Here is a 16,194-nt window from a genome sequence, read left to right as displayed (position 1 = left end):
ATCTACCTAAACTAATATCATTGTATTTGCACGATTTACATTATAGGCTAATTGTTTTCATGTGGAATACTTTGTTTGAAGCCTATAGTTATTGCAGTTTTTGAAAAGTACTCAGTGTGTCGCTATTCACCAACTATTGTGGAATATTAGATATCTCCACCTTCTAATGTCATATGTAAAGAAGGGAGAGAGGGTCGTAGAAAACAAATCTATCGGCAGCACTGAATATTGGGCTGTTGATCTTCAGTCTTTTTTTACATTTTGATCGCACGCAGTCACCAAGAGTGGGGTTGGTATCTGGTTAATTCTGACAATGGAATACAAAGGATTCTCTCGTTCGGTCTGGATATTCGATCTGATTGTCTTCATGTTCCTTCTGCGGGACAGCAATGGAGATATGAGCTATTCTATACCGGAGGAAATGGAACTGGGATCTGTGATCGGGAATATTGCGAATGATCTCAGGGTAGATCATAACATACTTTCAGCTCGAGAGGCTCGTTTAGAAATGGATGGCAGCAGTAGGCGTTATTGTGAAATAAATCGGAGTACTGGTGATTTGGTTGTTGCTGAGAGAATTGACAGGGAGCAGCTTTGCGGACGGCGGATTTCGTGCGCATTGGAATATGAAATGGTTCTGGAGAATCCTTTGGAATTACACCGCATCGTTGTTCAGATACAAGATATGAATGATAATTCGCCACAGTTTACGGACCATGTTGTTAAATTCGAGATCAGTGAGTCAGCAACCAAAGGCGCTCGATTTACTCTCAATGAGGCTCACGATGCAGATATCGGACTGAATGCTGTTCAAGGCTACAGCCTACAAAGGAACGACCATTTTACCTTAGCTGTTAATACCAACTCTGACGGAGGGAAATACAGCGAGGTAGTTTTAGATAAGGAGCTGGATCGTGAAAAACAACAGGAGGTGACATTGTTACTGACTGCGATTGACGGCGGAAATCCGCAGAGATCTGGTACAGTAGTCATACACGTCACCGTGCTGGATGCAAACGATAATATTCCAGTATTTAGTCAAAAGGTCTACAAAGTCATGATACCGGAAAATTCTCCAATCGATACTTTGGTGGCAACTGTTAGAGCCACAGATGCAGACGAGGGAGCTAATGGGGAAGTCACCTATGATTTCGGGCGTGTTTCAAATGAGGGGAATCAATTGTTTAAACTTGACCCTACAACGGGAGAAATTAAAGTTGGCGGAAAAATTGATTATGAAGTAGAGTCGATTCATGAATTACGGATCCAAGGAAAGGACGGGTCGGGATTGTCCTCTTTTGCTAAAGTTATTATTGAAATCACTGACGTGAACGATAATGAGCCCGTGATATCTCTTAAATCTTTAAAAAATCCAATCCCTGAGAATGTGTTACCTGGCACTGAGGTGGGCATCATCAATGTACAGGATAAAGATTCGGAGAGAAATAGACTGGTTCGATGCTCCATTCAACAAAATGTTCCCTTCAAATTAAATCCTTCAATTAAGAATTATTATTCTTTAGTTACAACAACTGAACTAGACCGTGAGATTCTATCAGATTATAACATCACAATAACGGCTACAGATGAGGGTTCTCCACCTTTATCTTCTTCAAAGACCATTCATGTATCTGTCTCTGACGTCAATGACAATCCACCTGCATTTGTAGAAGAATCCTACAGCGCCTATGTGACTGAAAATAACAAGCCTGGATCCTCTATATGTTCTGTTACTGCCAGAGACCCAGACTGGAGACAGAACGGTACAGTGGTCTATTCTCTACTGCCCAGTGAAGTCAACGGTGTTCCAGTGTCGACATTCTTATCCATTAACGGAGACACGGGGGTGATCCATTCTGTCAGAGCATTTGATTATGAACAGTTTAGGAGATTCAAAGTCCACGTTGTAGCCAGAGACAATGGTTCTCCTCCGCTCAGCAGCAACGTGACTGTGAGTGTCTTCATAACAGATGAGAATGATAACTCTCCACAGATATTATATCCTGCTTCAGCAGGTAACTCCTTGATGACTGAGATGGTCCCCAAAGCTGCTATGGCGGGGTCGCTTGTTTCCAAGGTGATAGCTGTGGATGCTGACTCTGGACAGAACGCGTGGCTTTCATATCAGATCATGAAATCGACTGATGCGGGACTTTTCACTATCGGTCTCCACAGCGGAGAGATCAGGGCACAGCGGGACATTTCTGAATCTGACAGTATGAAGCAGAACCTTGTTATATCAGTGAAAGATAACGGACAGCCCTCTCTCTCTACAACATGTTCAGTATATTTACTTATATCAGACAACTTGGCGGAAGTTCCAGAACTGAAAGACATGTCTTACGAGGGGAGTAATTCCAAACTAACCTCCTACCTGATCGTCGCACTAGTTTCCGTTTCCACCTTTTTCATCACTTTCATTATTCTCATCGTGGCCGTGAGGTTTTGCCGCAGGAGAAAGCCTCGAATGTTGTTTGATGGAGCAGTCACCATTCCCAGCGCGTATTTCCCTCCCAACTATGCAGAGGTGGATGGAGCTGGAACTCTCCGTAGCTCTTACAATTATGACGCATACCTGACAACGGGCTCACGCACCAGTGACTTCAAGTTTGTGACGTCATACAATGACAACACGCTGCGTGCTGATAACACAATTGAGCCCATTGGAGAAGGTATCATGACACTGAACTGCGCAGGCGACACATACCAGGTATGATTACTTAACGTAATATATAAAGAGCAAGTCCCTATGAAATAATTTTGTTAGACTACCTGCTTGAACTATGAACTATAATGTTACTTAACTTGAATTCCACCTCATGTTTCTGACACTGTGTAGTTATCACAGTTTAGAGGATGTAGAGGATTGCTTTTTCATAGCCAATGTCTTGTAATAAGCTATCATACCAGCAGGTCTTAGTGAGCTCTCTTAGGGCTAAACGATGTAGTATTGACGCGTATTTCTTCACTATGCAGAACAGAAAGGCATTTCAACGGTAATTATAGTCTCATTCATCCTAACGTTATGTATTGCGTAAGCCTAGATTGTGCGTGCGTTATCCTGAATAGCCTAATATAAATGACGTGTTTTCATTATAACACGACAGACAACAACTGCAATACGTAATATAAATATACATGTCGTTTGTTTATTTCAACTGTATATTTTCAATACATTGTCATTATTTTCCATGTTTGATTGATTGATTGATTGATTGTTTGAGAATGTTTATTTTGGTCCCCTATACAAATCACAATACAGATATTTAAAAAAATGTACACAGTCACAATTCATAACACCAGGACCAAAAAGGTGTAGGCTGAAGCCGTGGCTTATTGCGCCTACCCTTGTTACATGTATGCATGTCCCCCCATGAATGCATCATCAAAACATTGAAACTTTTATAAACAAAATTTCACTTATGCATGTCAACAAAAAGTTCTAAAAATACCAAACAAAAACTATATTTAAACCTCTGTTTTATACTTGTTAATCATCTTATTTTAAAAAACATTTTAAAATCCTTTTAGTGTACTACACATTTTCATTTCCTTTTCAAAAGTATTCCATAAATTAACTCCTTTAACTGTTATACATCTTTGTTTTGCATTTGTTCTAATCTTTGTTTTCATAAACATACATATTCCTCTGAGTTCGTAATTACTCTGTCTAACTTGAAATAGTCTCTGGATACAGTCTGGAAGCATCTTATTTTTTACTTTATACATTACTTGTGCCATTTTGAAGTCCACCAATTCTTTAAATTTGAGATCATAGGTGTTTATGAATAATTTGTTAGTTGGTTCTTGATAGGCAGCTCTGTTTATAATTCGTATAGCTATTTTCTGTAGTAAATAAATTGGATTTGTGATTGTTTTGTATGTGTTTCCCCACACTTCCACACAGTAAGTTATGTATGGAACTATTAGAGAACGGTAAAATATGTGTAATGAATTTGGATTAAGTATGTCTTTCGTTTTATGCAGTATTGCAATAGACTTTGATATTTTAGTCTTTAAGTAGTTTATGTGTGTTTTCCAACATAGTTTGTGGTCTATAACAACTCCCAAAAATGTTTTTTCATAAACTCTTTCAATTTCAACATTATCTATCTTGATTTGTACTTGACTATTAATTTTTCGATTTCCAAATATCATAAGTTTAGTTTTTTCTAAGTTCAATGACAACTTATTTGTGTCAAACCATCGGAGTCGAATAAGCCTCTTGTATTTTGCATTCAGGCAATAAGTTCCCTCTCTGTATTTGAGTGTAGTTCACCTGCATGGTAACACATTTCTATGTTCACATTTCTATGTTAGAATATGAGGGATGTTTTATCAAGCTAGACCTCTCGAGATGAGGAGTCAATTGATACAAAGTATTGTGGTCGCTACGGGCCCAGCCCGTCAGATAAGCAGGCATTGTCGTTTCAGCACCACACATGTGGACAGCCCTCAGAAGCGCATTGAAAGGGGAATTGGTGTATTGACTACTGACTGAGCAAAAACTATACAGCAAGTTTGTCCTGTTCATTATATTGACAGGTCTTGGTAATTAGTTTAACTTGTTGTGGAGAACATATTGTATGTTTTACCTTCAGGGTATTCACGATCGCATGTTTTACTGCATAACTTTAATTTCAGACTTTTGTAGGCCTATTAGAATTGCAACACAGTCTAGAATTGTGATTAAAAACGTTTGGATTGTAGTTTTCTAATGAATACTCTACGTGTCGCTGTTCACTACGTATTGGACGTTATGCACATCTCCATCCAGTTTACCCATAGGAGGGAGGATATCTTTTCTGTGGCGTGTGATAAACCATCGTCGACTTCAGACACATTATAGCGTTTGTTTTGTTGGACACAATCAAGCTAGGGAGTAAATGTTTTATTGCGAAGGTTGAATAGCATATTCATAGCCCTCTGGAGTCTGAATACAGTTTTGGATTATGGAACACGTTGGATTATCAGTATCAGCCTCGACGTGCTTTCTGGTTATGATTATGTTCTTAGTGCGGACAAGCCTTGGAGACATGAACTATGCGATTCCGGAGGAGATGAAACGCGGATCTGTGATCGGAAACTTGGCTAAAGATCTGGGACTGGATGCGAGAGGATTTTCTGCTCGTAAGGCTCGTTTGGATATGGATGGCAGTCGTCAACGTTATTGTGACGTTAATCTGAATACTGGAGATTTCGTTGTGGCTGAAACAATAGACAGGGAGGAGCTGTGCGGGTCGAGGCTTTCTTGTACTTTAAAATACGAGCTTGTGTTAGAGAATCCTCTAGAATTACATCGTATTATTGTGCAAATCCAAGATGTAAACGACAACTCTCCAGTATTTTCTAATAACCGCATTGAACTAGAGATCCGTGAATCAGCCGATAGGGGAACTCACTTCCTTTTGCGCGAAGCGCATGATGCAGATATTGGACAAAATGCTGTTCAAAAATATTCCCTTGAAAAAAATGACTACTTTCGTTTAGATGTTAAAACAAACGCAGATGGAAGTAAGTACAGCGAATTAATATTAGAGAAAAAGCTTGATCGAGAACAACAGCAGGAGATGACGCTGTTACTTACAGCGGTTGACGGTGGGACTCCACAGAGATCTGGTACCGTTGTTATACACGTCACTGTGTTGGATGCGAACGATAATATTCCGGTGTTTAGCCAGAATATCTACAAGGTCAGTCTACCCGAAAACTCTCCGTTAGGTACAGTAGTAACAACAGTAACGGCTATTGATGAAGACGAAGGACTGAATGGAGAGGTGACTTATGAATTTAGTCGTGTAAGTAACAAAGCAGGGAAGCTATTTTCAATTAATAAAACAACCGGAGTAATTAGTGTAGTTGGCCCTATTGACTTTGAAGACGAAACATACTATGAAATGAGCGTAGAGGCAAAGGATGGATTAGGGTCAGCTTCAAAATGTAAAGTTAATGTTGAAATCACAGATGCGAATGATAATGCACCTATTATATTTATCAAATCGCTAAACAGTCCTGTTCCTGAGAATGTGTTACCTGGCACTGAGGTGGGCATCATTAATGTACAGGATAAAGACTCAGAGAGGAACAGACAGGTTCGCTGCTCCATTCAGCAAAATGTTCCATTCAAATTAAACCCCTCAATCAAAAATTATTATTCTCTTGTTGCCACAAGTAAACTAGACCGTGAGATGATATCAGAATATAACATCACAATCACTGCGACTGACGAAGGGTCTCCACCTTTATCCTCATCCAAGACTATTCATTTATCAGTCTCAGACGTCAATGACAATCCACCTGTGTTTGAAGAACAATCCTACAGCGCCTATGTGACTGAGAATAACAAGGCTGGCTCCTCTATATGTTCTGTTACTGCCAGAGACCCAGACTGGAGACAGAACGGGACAGTGGTCTATTCTCTACTGCCCAGTGAAGTCAACGGTGTTACAGTGTCGTCATTCTTATCCATTAACGGAGACACCGGGGTGATCCATGCTGTCAGAGCATTTGATTATGAGCAGTTTAGGAGCTTCAAAATCTACGTTGTAGCCAGAGACAATGGTTCTCCTCCGCTCAGCAGCAACGTGACTGTGAGTGTCTTCATAACAGATGAGAATGATAACTCTCCACAGATATTATATCCTGCTACAGCAGGGAACTCCTTGATGACTGAGATGGTCCCCAAAGCCGCTATGGCGGGGTCACTTGTTTCCAAGGTGATAGCTGTGGATGCTGACTCTGGACAGAACGCGTGGCTTTTATATCAGATTGTGAAATCGACTGATGCTGGACTTTTCACTATCGGTCTCCACAGCGGAGAGATCAGGGCACAGCGGGACATTTCAGAATCTGACAATATGAAGCAGAACCTTGTTATATCAGTGAAAGATAACGGACAACCCTCTCTCTCTACAACCTGTTCAGTATATTTACTTATATCAGACAACTTGTCTGAAGTTCCAGAACTGAAAGACATGTCTCATGACCAAGGTGGTTCCAAACTAACCTCCTACCTGATCGTCGCACTAGTTTCCGTTTCCACCTTTTTCATGACTTTCATTATTCTCATCGTGGCCGTGAGGTTTTGCCGTAGGAGAAAGCCTCGAATGTTGTTTGATGGAGCAGTCACCATTCCCAGCGCGTATTTCCCTCCCAACTATGCAGAGGTGGATGGAGCTGGAACTCTCCGTAGCTCTTACAATTATGACGCATACCTGACAACGGGCTCACGCACCAGTGACTTCAAGTTTGTTACGCCATACAATGACAGCACATTATGTGCTAATAACACTCTGGAGAAGAAAGGAAATTCGCCTTTTGGGGAAGATGCAATCACGTTCAATAGCGCAGGAGATTCTGAGGTGAGATTGTACAGTCTTTGACATTATAATATGTAAATTAAATGTTTCCTTCACCCTGAATGCATAGGGTATAGGATATAGACCTTTTAGTTCTTCCTTCTCTGCAACATGTTAACAATTTGCTTTACTTGATTTGAACACATGTGTATCATTGTAGTTTTAACCACTTAATAGTTATTAGTTAATCGTGAGTCTTCGGTATTTTTACTCGTATTCTTCTTCTTCTTCTTGTTATTATTTTTATTATTATTATTATTATTATTATTATTATTATTATTATTATTATTATTATTTATTGGCTTCGTGTCTCTTACCATGCCGTGATTGTATTGTGACTGAGAAGCGTAACATTACAGACCTCTTTCAGCACCTACAACCAGCGCCCAGGCTTCCATTTACACAAAGGCTGCGTTCGTCAATTCGCTCTGAGACCGCCAGAGCGTCCACGCATGTGACTAGCTAGCTATTAACCCATTCAAATATCATTGCATAGAAATGAACACAAATCATAACATACCTAGTAGGCTGCTTATTACTTAAGAGGGTCTGGATCTTGGTTGCTTGTTCTTAGCCTTCTTATAAGTATATACTAGTTGAAAACGTTTATGACATTATTTTTTCTTATACTTTCGTTGTAAGGTGATTCTGATAATTAATTACATGCGGAACATTGGAGCGGCAGATTATTTCCGCCTCTAGGACTACTGTATATATTAGGTAGGAACCAAGAAATTAGCAAAATGTCAAATTATAAACTTACTGACAATGTGAGGAAGTTACAAAGTATACCCAGTCAACGCTGTGACAGGACCTGCAATACAGTTAAAACAACACATTTAAATGTCTACGTCTCTATAGTGAAAATATGGAAAATGGAAACGTAATATTGACTTTACGCTATGTCAAGACTCAAATGGTAATATGTTCATATTGTTTAGGAATTGTTTTCTGCATCGTAACAACAACCATTGCATACAACTGAGCCACGGGTAACAATCAGGCAATATTTGTACATGTATGGGCATGACATTTTGAATTGCTCGTCTAAAATATATATCTGTAAAGGAAAATACATATGCCTAAACTCTGTCTTTTGACTGCATCTTGCCTCCCATCTGTACACTTGGTGACGTTTTAAGTCAAACATGATTGTCTGCAGTTTTATGAAAGTACTCATAGTGTCGCTATTCACCAGCAATGTTTTAAATGTCGATCTCTCCACCCTCTCTGGCAATATACAAGGGGAGGAGACCTCATTATAGTACTGTATAGAGAAGTGGCTCAACATCTGAGGTTGTGCATTTTGGACTCGTATTGTACATGTTGTCATACATGTTGGATTGTACTATTTCAGACCATTGCTTGCATAACATCCGGATACCGTTTTGAAATGAAAATGGGATACAAAGGATTCTCGCTCTCTGAGTTGATGTTCTGTCTGGCTTTGTTTCATTTTCTGCTGCGCACCAGCTATCAAGATGTAACATATTCTGTTCCCGAGGAGATGAAACGCGGGTCTGTAATCGGAAATATAGCCAAGGATCTGGGATTGGATTCTAAAAGACTGTTGTCTCGGAAAGCTCGTTTAGATGTTGACGGTAGTAGCAAACGGTATTGTGACATTAATCTGACCACTGGTGATTTGGTCGTGTCTGAAACAATAGACAGGGAGCAGCTTTGCGGTATGAGGATTTCATGTACTGTAAAATATGAAATGGTTCTAGAGAACCCCTTGGAATTACATTATATCATTTTGCAGGTTCAAGATATTAATGATAATGCACCACAATTTGGGGAAAACGCCGTCAAATTTGAGATCGGAGAGTCAGCTGTCAAAGGCGCACGTTTTGCGGTTATACAAGCTCACGATGCTGACATAGGGCTGAATGCGGTTCAAAGCTACACATTACACAGGAACGAACATTTTATTTTGGCTGTTCATACTATTCCTGGAGGCGGAAAGTACGGCGAGTTGGTGTTGGAGAAAGAATTAGATCGAGAACAACAGCAGGAGGTGACATTACTACTTACTGCGGTTGACGGTGGGACTCCACAGAGATCTGGTACTGTTGTTATACACGTCACAGTTCTGGATGCTAATGATAATAAACCCGTGTTCAGCCAGAATGTCTATAAAGTAAATCTACCGGAGAATTCGCCATTAGGTTTTGTTGTGGTTACTGTGTCTGCCACCGATGCAGACGAAGGGGCAAACGGAGAGGTGACGTACGGATTTGGCCCCACCTCAGATGAAGTGAATACATTATTTTCCCTTAATCTCAAAACAGGCGAAATAAGTATAGCTGGAGAAATGGATTTCGAAAAGGAGTCCATTTATCAATTTAGTATCCAAGCCAAAGACAGCTCCGGGCTGTCTTCTTTTTCCAACGTGGTTGTTGAAATTACAGATGTCAATGACAATGCCCCAATAATATCTCTTAAATCACTAACCAATCACATCCCTGAGAATGTGTTACCTGGCACTGAGGTGGGCATCATCAATGTACAGGATAAGGACTCAGAGAGGAATAGACAGGTCCGCTGCTCCATTCAAAACAATGTTCCTTTCAAATTAAATCCCTCTATCAAAAATTATTATTCTCTTGTAACTACAGATGGCCTTGACCGCGAAATGATATCTGATTATAACATCACGATCACTGCCACTGACGAAGGATCTCCACCCCTTTCCTCATCCAAGACTATTCATTTATCTGTGTCAGACGTCAACGACAATCCACCTGTATTTCAAGAACAATCCTACAGCGCCTATGTGACTGAGAATAACAAGCCTGGCTCCTCTATATGTTCTGTTACTGCCAGAGACCCAGACTGGAGACAGAACGGTACAGTGGTCTATTCTCTACTGCCCAGTCAGGTCAACGGTGTTCCAGTGTCGTCATTCTTATCCATTAACGGAGACACAGGGGTGATCCATGCTGTGAGAGCATTTGATTATGAACAGTTTAGGAGCTTCAAAGTCCACGTTGTAGCCAGAGACAATGGTTCTCCTCCGCTCAGCAGTAACGTGACTGTGAGTGTCTTCATAACAGATGAGAATGATAACTCTCCACAGATAGTATATCCTACAGCAGGGAACTCCTTGATGACTGAGATGGTCCCCAAAGCTGCTATGGCGGGGTCACTTGTTTCCAAGGTGATCGCTGTGGATTCTGACTCTGGACAGAACGCATGGCTTTCATATGAGATTGTGAAATCGACTGATCCGGGACTTTTCACTATTGGTCTCCACAGCGGAGAGATCAGGGCACAGCGGGACATTTCTGAATCTGACAGTATGAAGCAGAACCTTGTTATATCAGTGAAAGATAACGGACAGCCCTCTCTCTCCACAACCTGTTCAGTATATTTACTTATATCAGACAACTTGGCTGAAGTTCCAGAACTGAAAGACATGTCTTATGATGGGAGTAGTTCCAAACTAACCTCCTACCTGATCATCGCACTAGTTTCCGTTTCCACCTTTTTCATCACTTTCATTATTCTCATCGTGGCCGTGAGGTTTTGCCGCAGGAGAAAGCCTCGAATGTTGTTTGATGGAGCAGTCACCATTCCCAGCGCGTATTTCCCTCCCAACTATGCAGAGGTGGATGGAGCTGGAACTCTCCGTAGCTCTTACAATTATGACGCATACCTGACAACGGGCTCACGCACCAGTGACTTCAAGTTTGTGACGTCATACAATGACAACACGCTGCGTGCTGATAACACAATGAAGAAGAGTCCAGTTGAGCCCATTGGAGAAAGTATCATGACACTGAACAGCGCAGGCGACACTTGTGAGGTAAATCATGACTATTTAACGTAATATAGAAATAGCAAATACCTATGAAATGCAAACCATTATTATTTGTTTATTTAACTATGAAATATAAGCTTACTTGACTTTAATTTCAGCTCATGTCTCTGACTCTGTCTTGCTATCGCATTTTAGAGGATGGGTGTCCTTTTTTTTAGAGCCGATATCTTGGCTACTTTATGCCTGCTAGTCGTAGCAAGCTCTGTTTGTAGGGGTAAACGACGTATTGACGCGTATTTCTTCACTATGCAACGCATGAAGGTATTTCAACGTTAATGAGTCTGTCATCCTAACGTTATGTATTGCGTAAGCCTACGTTGTGCGTCTGTTATCCTGAATAATATAAATTGCATAGTGTTATTATTACAAGACAGAAAACAACTGCAGTATGTAATATAAATATACATGTAGTTTGTTTATTTAAACTGCAGTTTTTTCAATACACTGTCATTCTTTTCCATGTCGAATACGTCTCTTGCATTTTGCATTCAGGCTATAAGTTCCCTCTCTGTATTTGAGTGTAGTTCACCAGCAAGGTACTATGGTACAATTAAGGGATATTCAGGAGATGAGGTGTCAATTGATACAACGTGCTGTGGACGCCACAACGGGCCAAACCCGTCAGATAAGCAGGCCTCGTCGTTTCAGCACCAGAGATGTGGACAGCACTCAGAAACGCATTGAAAGCAGGACAATGCTGTTTTGAATACTGAGCTATTACTATACAGCAAGTTTGTCCTGTTAATGCTTTAACAAACTATTGACAAGTCGTGGTAATTATTTTAATATGTTGTGGGAACATACTGTATGTTTTACCTTGTGGGTATTCACGATCGCATGTTTTTTTTTGCGTAACTTTAATTTCAGCCTTTGTTTTAGAATTGCAACACACTCTAGAATTGTGATTAAATACTTTGAATTGTAGTTTTCTAACGAATACTCTACGTGTCGCTGTTCACTGCGTATTGGACGATATGCATATCTCCACCCAGTTTACCCATAGGAGGGAGGATATCTTTTCTGTGGCGTGTGACAAACCATCGTCGACTTCGGACAGATTATAGCGTTTATTTTGTTGGACACAATCAACCTACGGAGTAAATGTTTTATTGCGAAGGTTGAATAGCATATTTATACAACTCTGGAGTCGGAATACCGTTTTGGATTATGGAACACGTTGGATTATCAGTATCAGCCTCGACGTGCTGTCTGGTTTTGATCACGTTCTTAGTGCGGACAAGCCTTGGAGACATGAACTATGCGATTCAGGAGGAGATGAAACGCGGATCTGTAATTGGAAACTTGGCTAAGGATCTGGGACTTGATGCGAGAGGATTTTCTGCTCGTAAGGCTCGTTTGGATATGGATGGCAGTCGTCAACGTTATTGTGACATTAATCTGAATACGGGAGATTTCTTTGTGGCTGAAACAATAGACAGGGAGGAGCTGTGTAGGTCGAGGCTTTCTTGTTCTTTAAAATACGAGCTTGTGTTAGAGAATCCTCTGGAATTACATCGTATTATTGTGCAAATTCAAGATATTAACGACAACTCTCCAGTATTTTCTGATAACCGCATTGAACTAGAGATCTGGGAATCAGCCGATAGGGGAACTCACTTCCTCCTAAGCGAGGCTCATGATGCAGATACAGGGCAAAACGCAGTTCAAAAATATTCCCTTGAGAAAAATGACTACTTTGGATTAAGTGTTAATACAAACCCAGACGGAGGAAAATACAGTGAGTTAGTTCTTGAAAAAAAGCTTGACCGAGAAATACAGCAGGAGATGAACCTCATACTGACTGCGGTTGACGGTGGGACTCCTCAGAGGTCTGGTACTGTTGTTATACACGTCACTGTTTTAGATGCGAATGATAATATTCCGGTATTTAGCCAGAATGTCTACAAGGTCAGTCTACCCGAAAACTCTCCGTTAGGTACAGTACTAACAACAGTAACGGCTACTGATGCAGACGAAGGACTGAATGGCGAGGTGACTTATGAGTTTAGTCGTGTAAGTAAGAGAGCAGCGAAACTGTTTTCTATCAATAAGACCACCGGGGAAATAAGAGTCATGGGCCCAATCGACTTTGAAGAGGAAATGTATCATGAAATAAGCATAAAGGCGAAGGATGGTCTAGGGTCAGCTTCAAATTCTAAAATTATTATCGAAATCACAGATGTGAATGACAACCCACCTATTATATTTATCAAATCGCTAAACAGTCCTGTTCCTGAGAATGTGTTACCTGGCACTGAGGTGGCCATCATTAATGTGCAGGATGAAGATTCAGAGAGAAATAGACATGTCCGCTGCTCGATTCAGCAAAATGTTCCTTTCAAATTAAACCCCTCCATCAAAAATTATTATTCTATTGTCACCACAAGTGAACTAGACCGTGAGATGATATCAGATTATAACATCACAATCACTGCTACGGATGAAGGGTCTCCACCTTTATCCTCCTCAAAGACTATTCATTTGTCTGTCTCTGACGTCAATGACAATCCACCTGTGTTTGAAGAACAATCCTACAGCGCCTATGTGACTGAGAATAACAAGGCTGGCTCCTCTATATGTTCTGTTACTGCCAGAGACCCAGACTGGAGACAGAACGGTACAGTGGTCTATTCTCTACTGCCCAGTGAGGTCAACGGTGTTCCAGTGTCGTCATTCTTATCCATTAACGGAGACACGGGGGTGATCCATGCTGTGAGACCATTTGATTATGAACAGTTTAGGAGCTTCAAAGTCCACGTTGTAGCCAGAGACAATGGTTCTCCTCCGCTCAGCAGTAACGTGACTGTGAGTGTCTTCATAACAGATGAGAATGATAACTCTCCACAGATATTATATCCTGCTTCAGCAGGTAACTCCTTGATGACTGAGATGGTTCCCAAAGCTGCTATGGCGGGGTCGCTTGTTTCTAAGGTGATAGCTGTGGATGCTGACTCTGGACAGAACGCGTGGCTTTCATATCAGATCGTGAAATCGACTGATGCCGGACTTTTCACTATTGGTCTCCACACCGGAGAGATCAAGGCACAGCGGGACATTTCTGAATCTGACAGTATGAAGCAGAACCTTGTTATATCAGTGAAAGATAACGGACAGCCCTCTCTCTCTACAACCTGTTCAGTATATTTACTCATATCAGACAACTTGGCTGAAGTTCCAGAACTGAAAGACATGTCTTATGAAGGGAGTAGTTCCAAACTAACCTCCTACCTGATCATCGCATTAGTTTCCGTTTCCACCTTTTTCATCACTTTCATTATTCTCATCGTGGCCGTGAGGTTGTGCCGTAGGAGAAAGCCTCGAATGTTGCTTGATGGAGCAGTCACCATACCCAGCGCGTATTTCCCTCCCAACTATGCAGAGGTGGATGGAGCTGGAACTCTCCGTAGCTCTTACAATTATGACGCATACCTGACAACGGGCTCACGCACCAGTGACTTCAAGTTTGTGACATCATACAATGACAACACGCTGCGTGCTGATAACACAATGAAGAAGAGTCCAGTTGAGCCCATTGGAGAAAGTATCATGACACTGAACAGCGCAGGCGACACATACGAGGTAAATCCCACATTTTAACGTCATAGCCTATGAATACATGATTGCTTACATTTTTTATCTGCTTTTTACCTGCTTGAACTGTAGGATTGTATTATTCTCTCTGAATTCTAAGGTATCTGAGCTTGTATGAAGGATGGAATATGTTAATGTTAATGTTAATGTTAATTTTATTTATAATGCGCCCCCCATCCAACTTTTATATCGGCCCGGGGCGCAGCCCGGGTAAAGGAACAGATAAAGACAAGGATAAGGACAAGGAACACAGAAAGCAAACAGACACAGACTACTTAAACGACCATCTCAAGGGATACAATTTACAACAAATAGGGAGTAGACTAAGGGAACATCATTGACGAAGAGGTGGGTTTTTAACTTGGCTCTAAAGGAGTCCAGAGTGCGGGCAGACTTGATGGCGGAAGGGAGCGCGTTCTACAGGGTCGGTGCTATCACCGCAAAGGCACGGTCACCCTTCCTCTTGAGGTTGGTGCGGGGGACCCTCAGGCTGAGTTGGGCGTCGGACCTGAGCCTGGGCCTTGAGGTGGAAGACAGGTCCAGGAGGTCCTTGATGTAGGGTGGGGCGAGACTGTTGAGAGCTTTGTAGACAAAGGTGCAGATCTTGAACTTCACTCTCTGCTTTACTGGGAGCCAGTGAAGGGAGATGAGGCCAGGGAAGATGTGGTCCCTCATTTTAGTGCAATATGTTTTTAACTCAAACACTGCAATGCTATTTTTGCTGCTGGTGTGTGGCCAAACATGTATTGATTCACATGGATACATACAGCACATATTGGTATTTTAATGCTTTAATGATTCTCGTCTTCTTTATTGTTTCTGGCTATTCTCAATGATATATTTTCACTATGCTCTTTAATTTCATGGAAGAAATTGGCTTATACAAGTTGGATGAAATACAATTAAAATAATCAATTTATTCTGTCATTAGTGCTGATCTAAAATGTTATTTGTTCAAGAATTAGATTTCTATGAACTTGGAGTTTGTTTTTTCACCTGCTTGCACAATACAATTTTAATTCCACCTTTTCTCTCTGACCTTGTCCATTGCACATTTTGGGTTGTGTTGTTTTATTAAACACTGCAATGCTTTATTACATCTAGTGTGTGATAGTGAGCTGTGGTCACATGGCTAAACATGTATTGATTTACATGGCCAGATCACAATGCACATGTTGGTATATTGATGCTATAATTACTCTCTAGTCATCTTAAAGTATTCTTGACATTTCTACATGGCTTTACATTTATTGTAGACATGGGTTTATTATAGTGTAATTCGATGTAATCAAATTATCATTTAATTACGTCAGTAATGCTGATCTAACATATTATTAGTTGAATAATTCGATTTGTATACGCCTTTTGCCTAGCAAAACCACTACTAAATCTATTTACATGCAGTGTAGGTTTATGTAATAC

The 16,194-nt window shown here is 40.8% G+C and overlaps 3 protein-coding genes across 3 annotated transcripts; all 3 read left to right on the top strand.

Moving 5' to 3' along the window:
- Window positions 1-313: 313 nt before the first annotated feature.
- Window positions 314-2,716, top strand: LOC308155823 (protocadherin beta-16-like; the record flags this gene model as incomplete). Its single annotated transcript, XM_080529195.1, has 1 exon — window positions 314-2,716. The coding sequence occupies one exon, from the start codon at window positions 314-316 to the stop codon at window positions 2,714-2,716; it is 2,403 nt and encodes an 800-aa protein (XP_080385321.1).
- A 2,344-nt stretch (window positions 2,717-5,060) lies between these two features.
- Window positions 5,061-11,190, top strand: LOC308155822 (protocadherin gamma-A11-like; the record flags this gene model as incomplete). Its single annotated transcript, XM_080529194.1, has 2 exons — window positions 5,061-5,315; window positions 9,121-11,190. 2 exons carry the CDS (start codon window positions 5,061-5,063, stop codon window positions 11,188-11,190), a joined length of 2,325 nt encoding a protein of 774 aa, XP_080385320.1.
- Window positions 11,191-12,348: 1,158 nt separating this feature from the next.
- On the top strand, window positions 12,349-14,778 carry LOC308155821 (protocadherin gamma-A12-like; the record flags this gene model as incomplete). The annotated part of the gene is made up of 1 exon (XM_080529193.1): window positions 12,349-14,778. The coding sequence occupies one exon, from the start codon at window positions 12,349-12,351 to the stop codon at window positions 14,776-14,778; it is 2,430 nt and encodes an 809-aa protein (XP_080385319.1).
- Between the last annotated feature and the right edge of the window lie 1,416 nt (window positions 14,779-16,194).

Source organism: Nansenia antarctica (genome assembly GCF_963989245.1).
Source record: "Nansenia antarctica genome assembly, chromosome: 4".
In the NCBI taxonomy this organism is placed as follows: domain Eukaryota; kingdom Metazoa; phylum Chordata; class Actinopteri; order Argentiniformes; family Microstomatidae; genus Nansenia; species Nansenia antarctica.
This window is presented reverse-complemented; position numbering and strand designations above follow the sequence as displayed.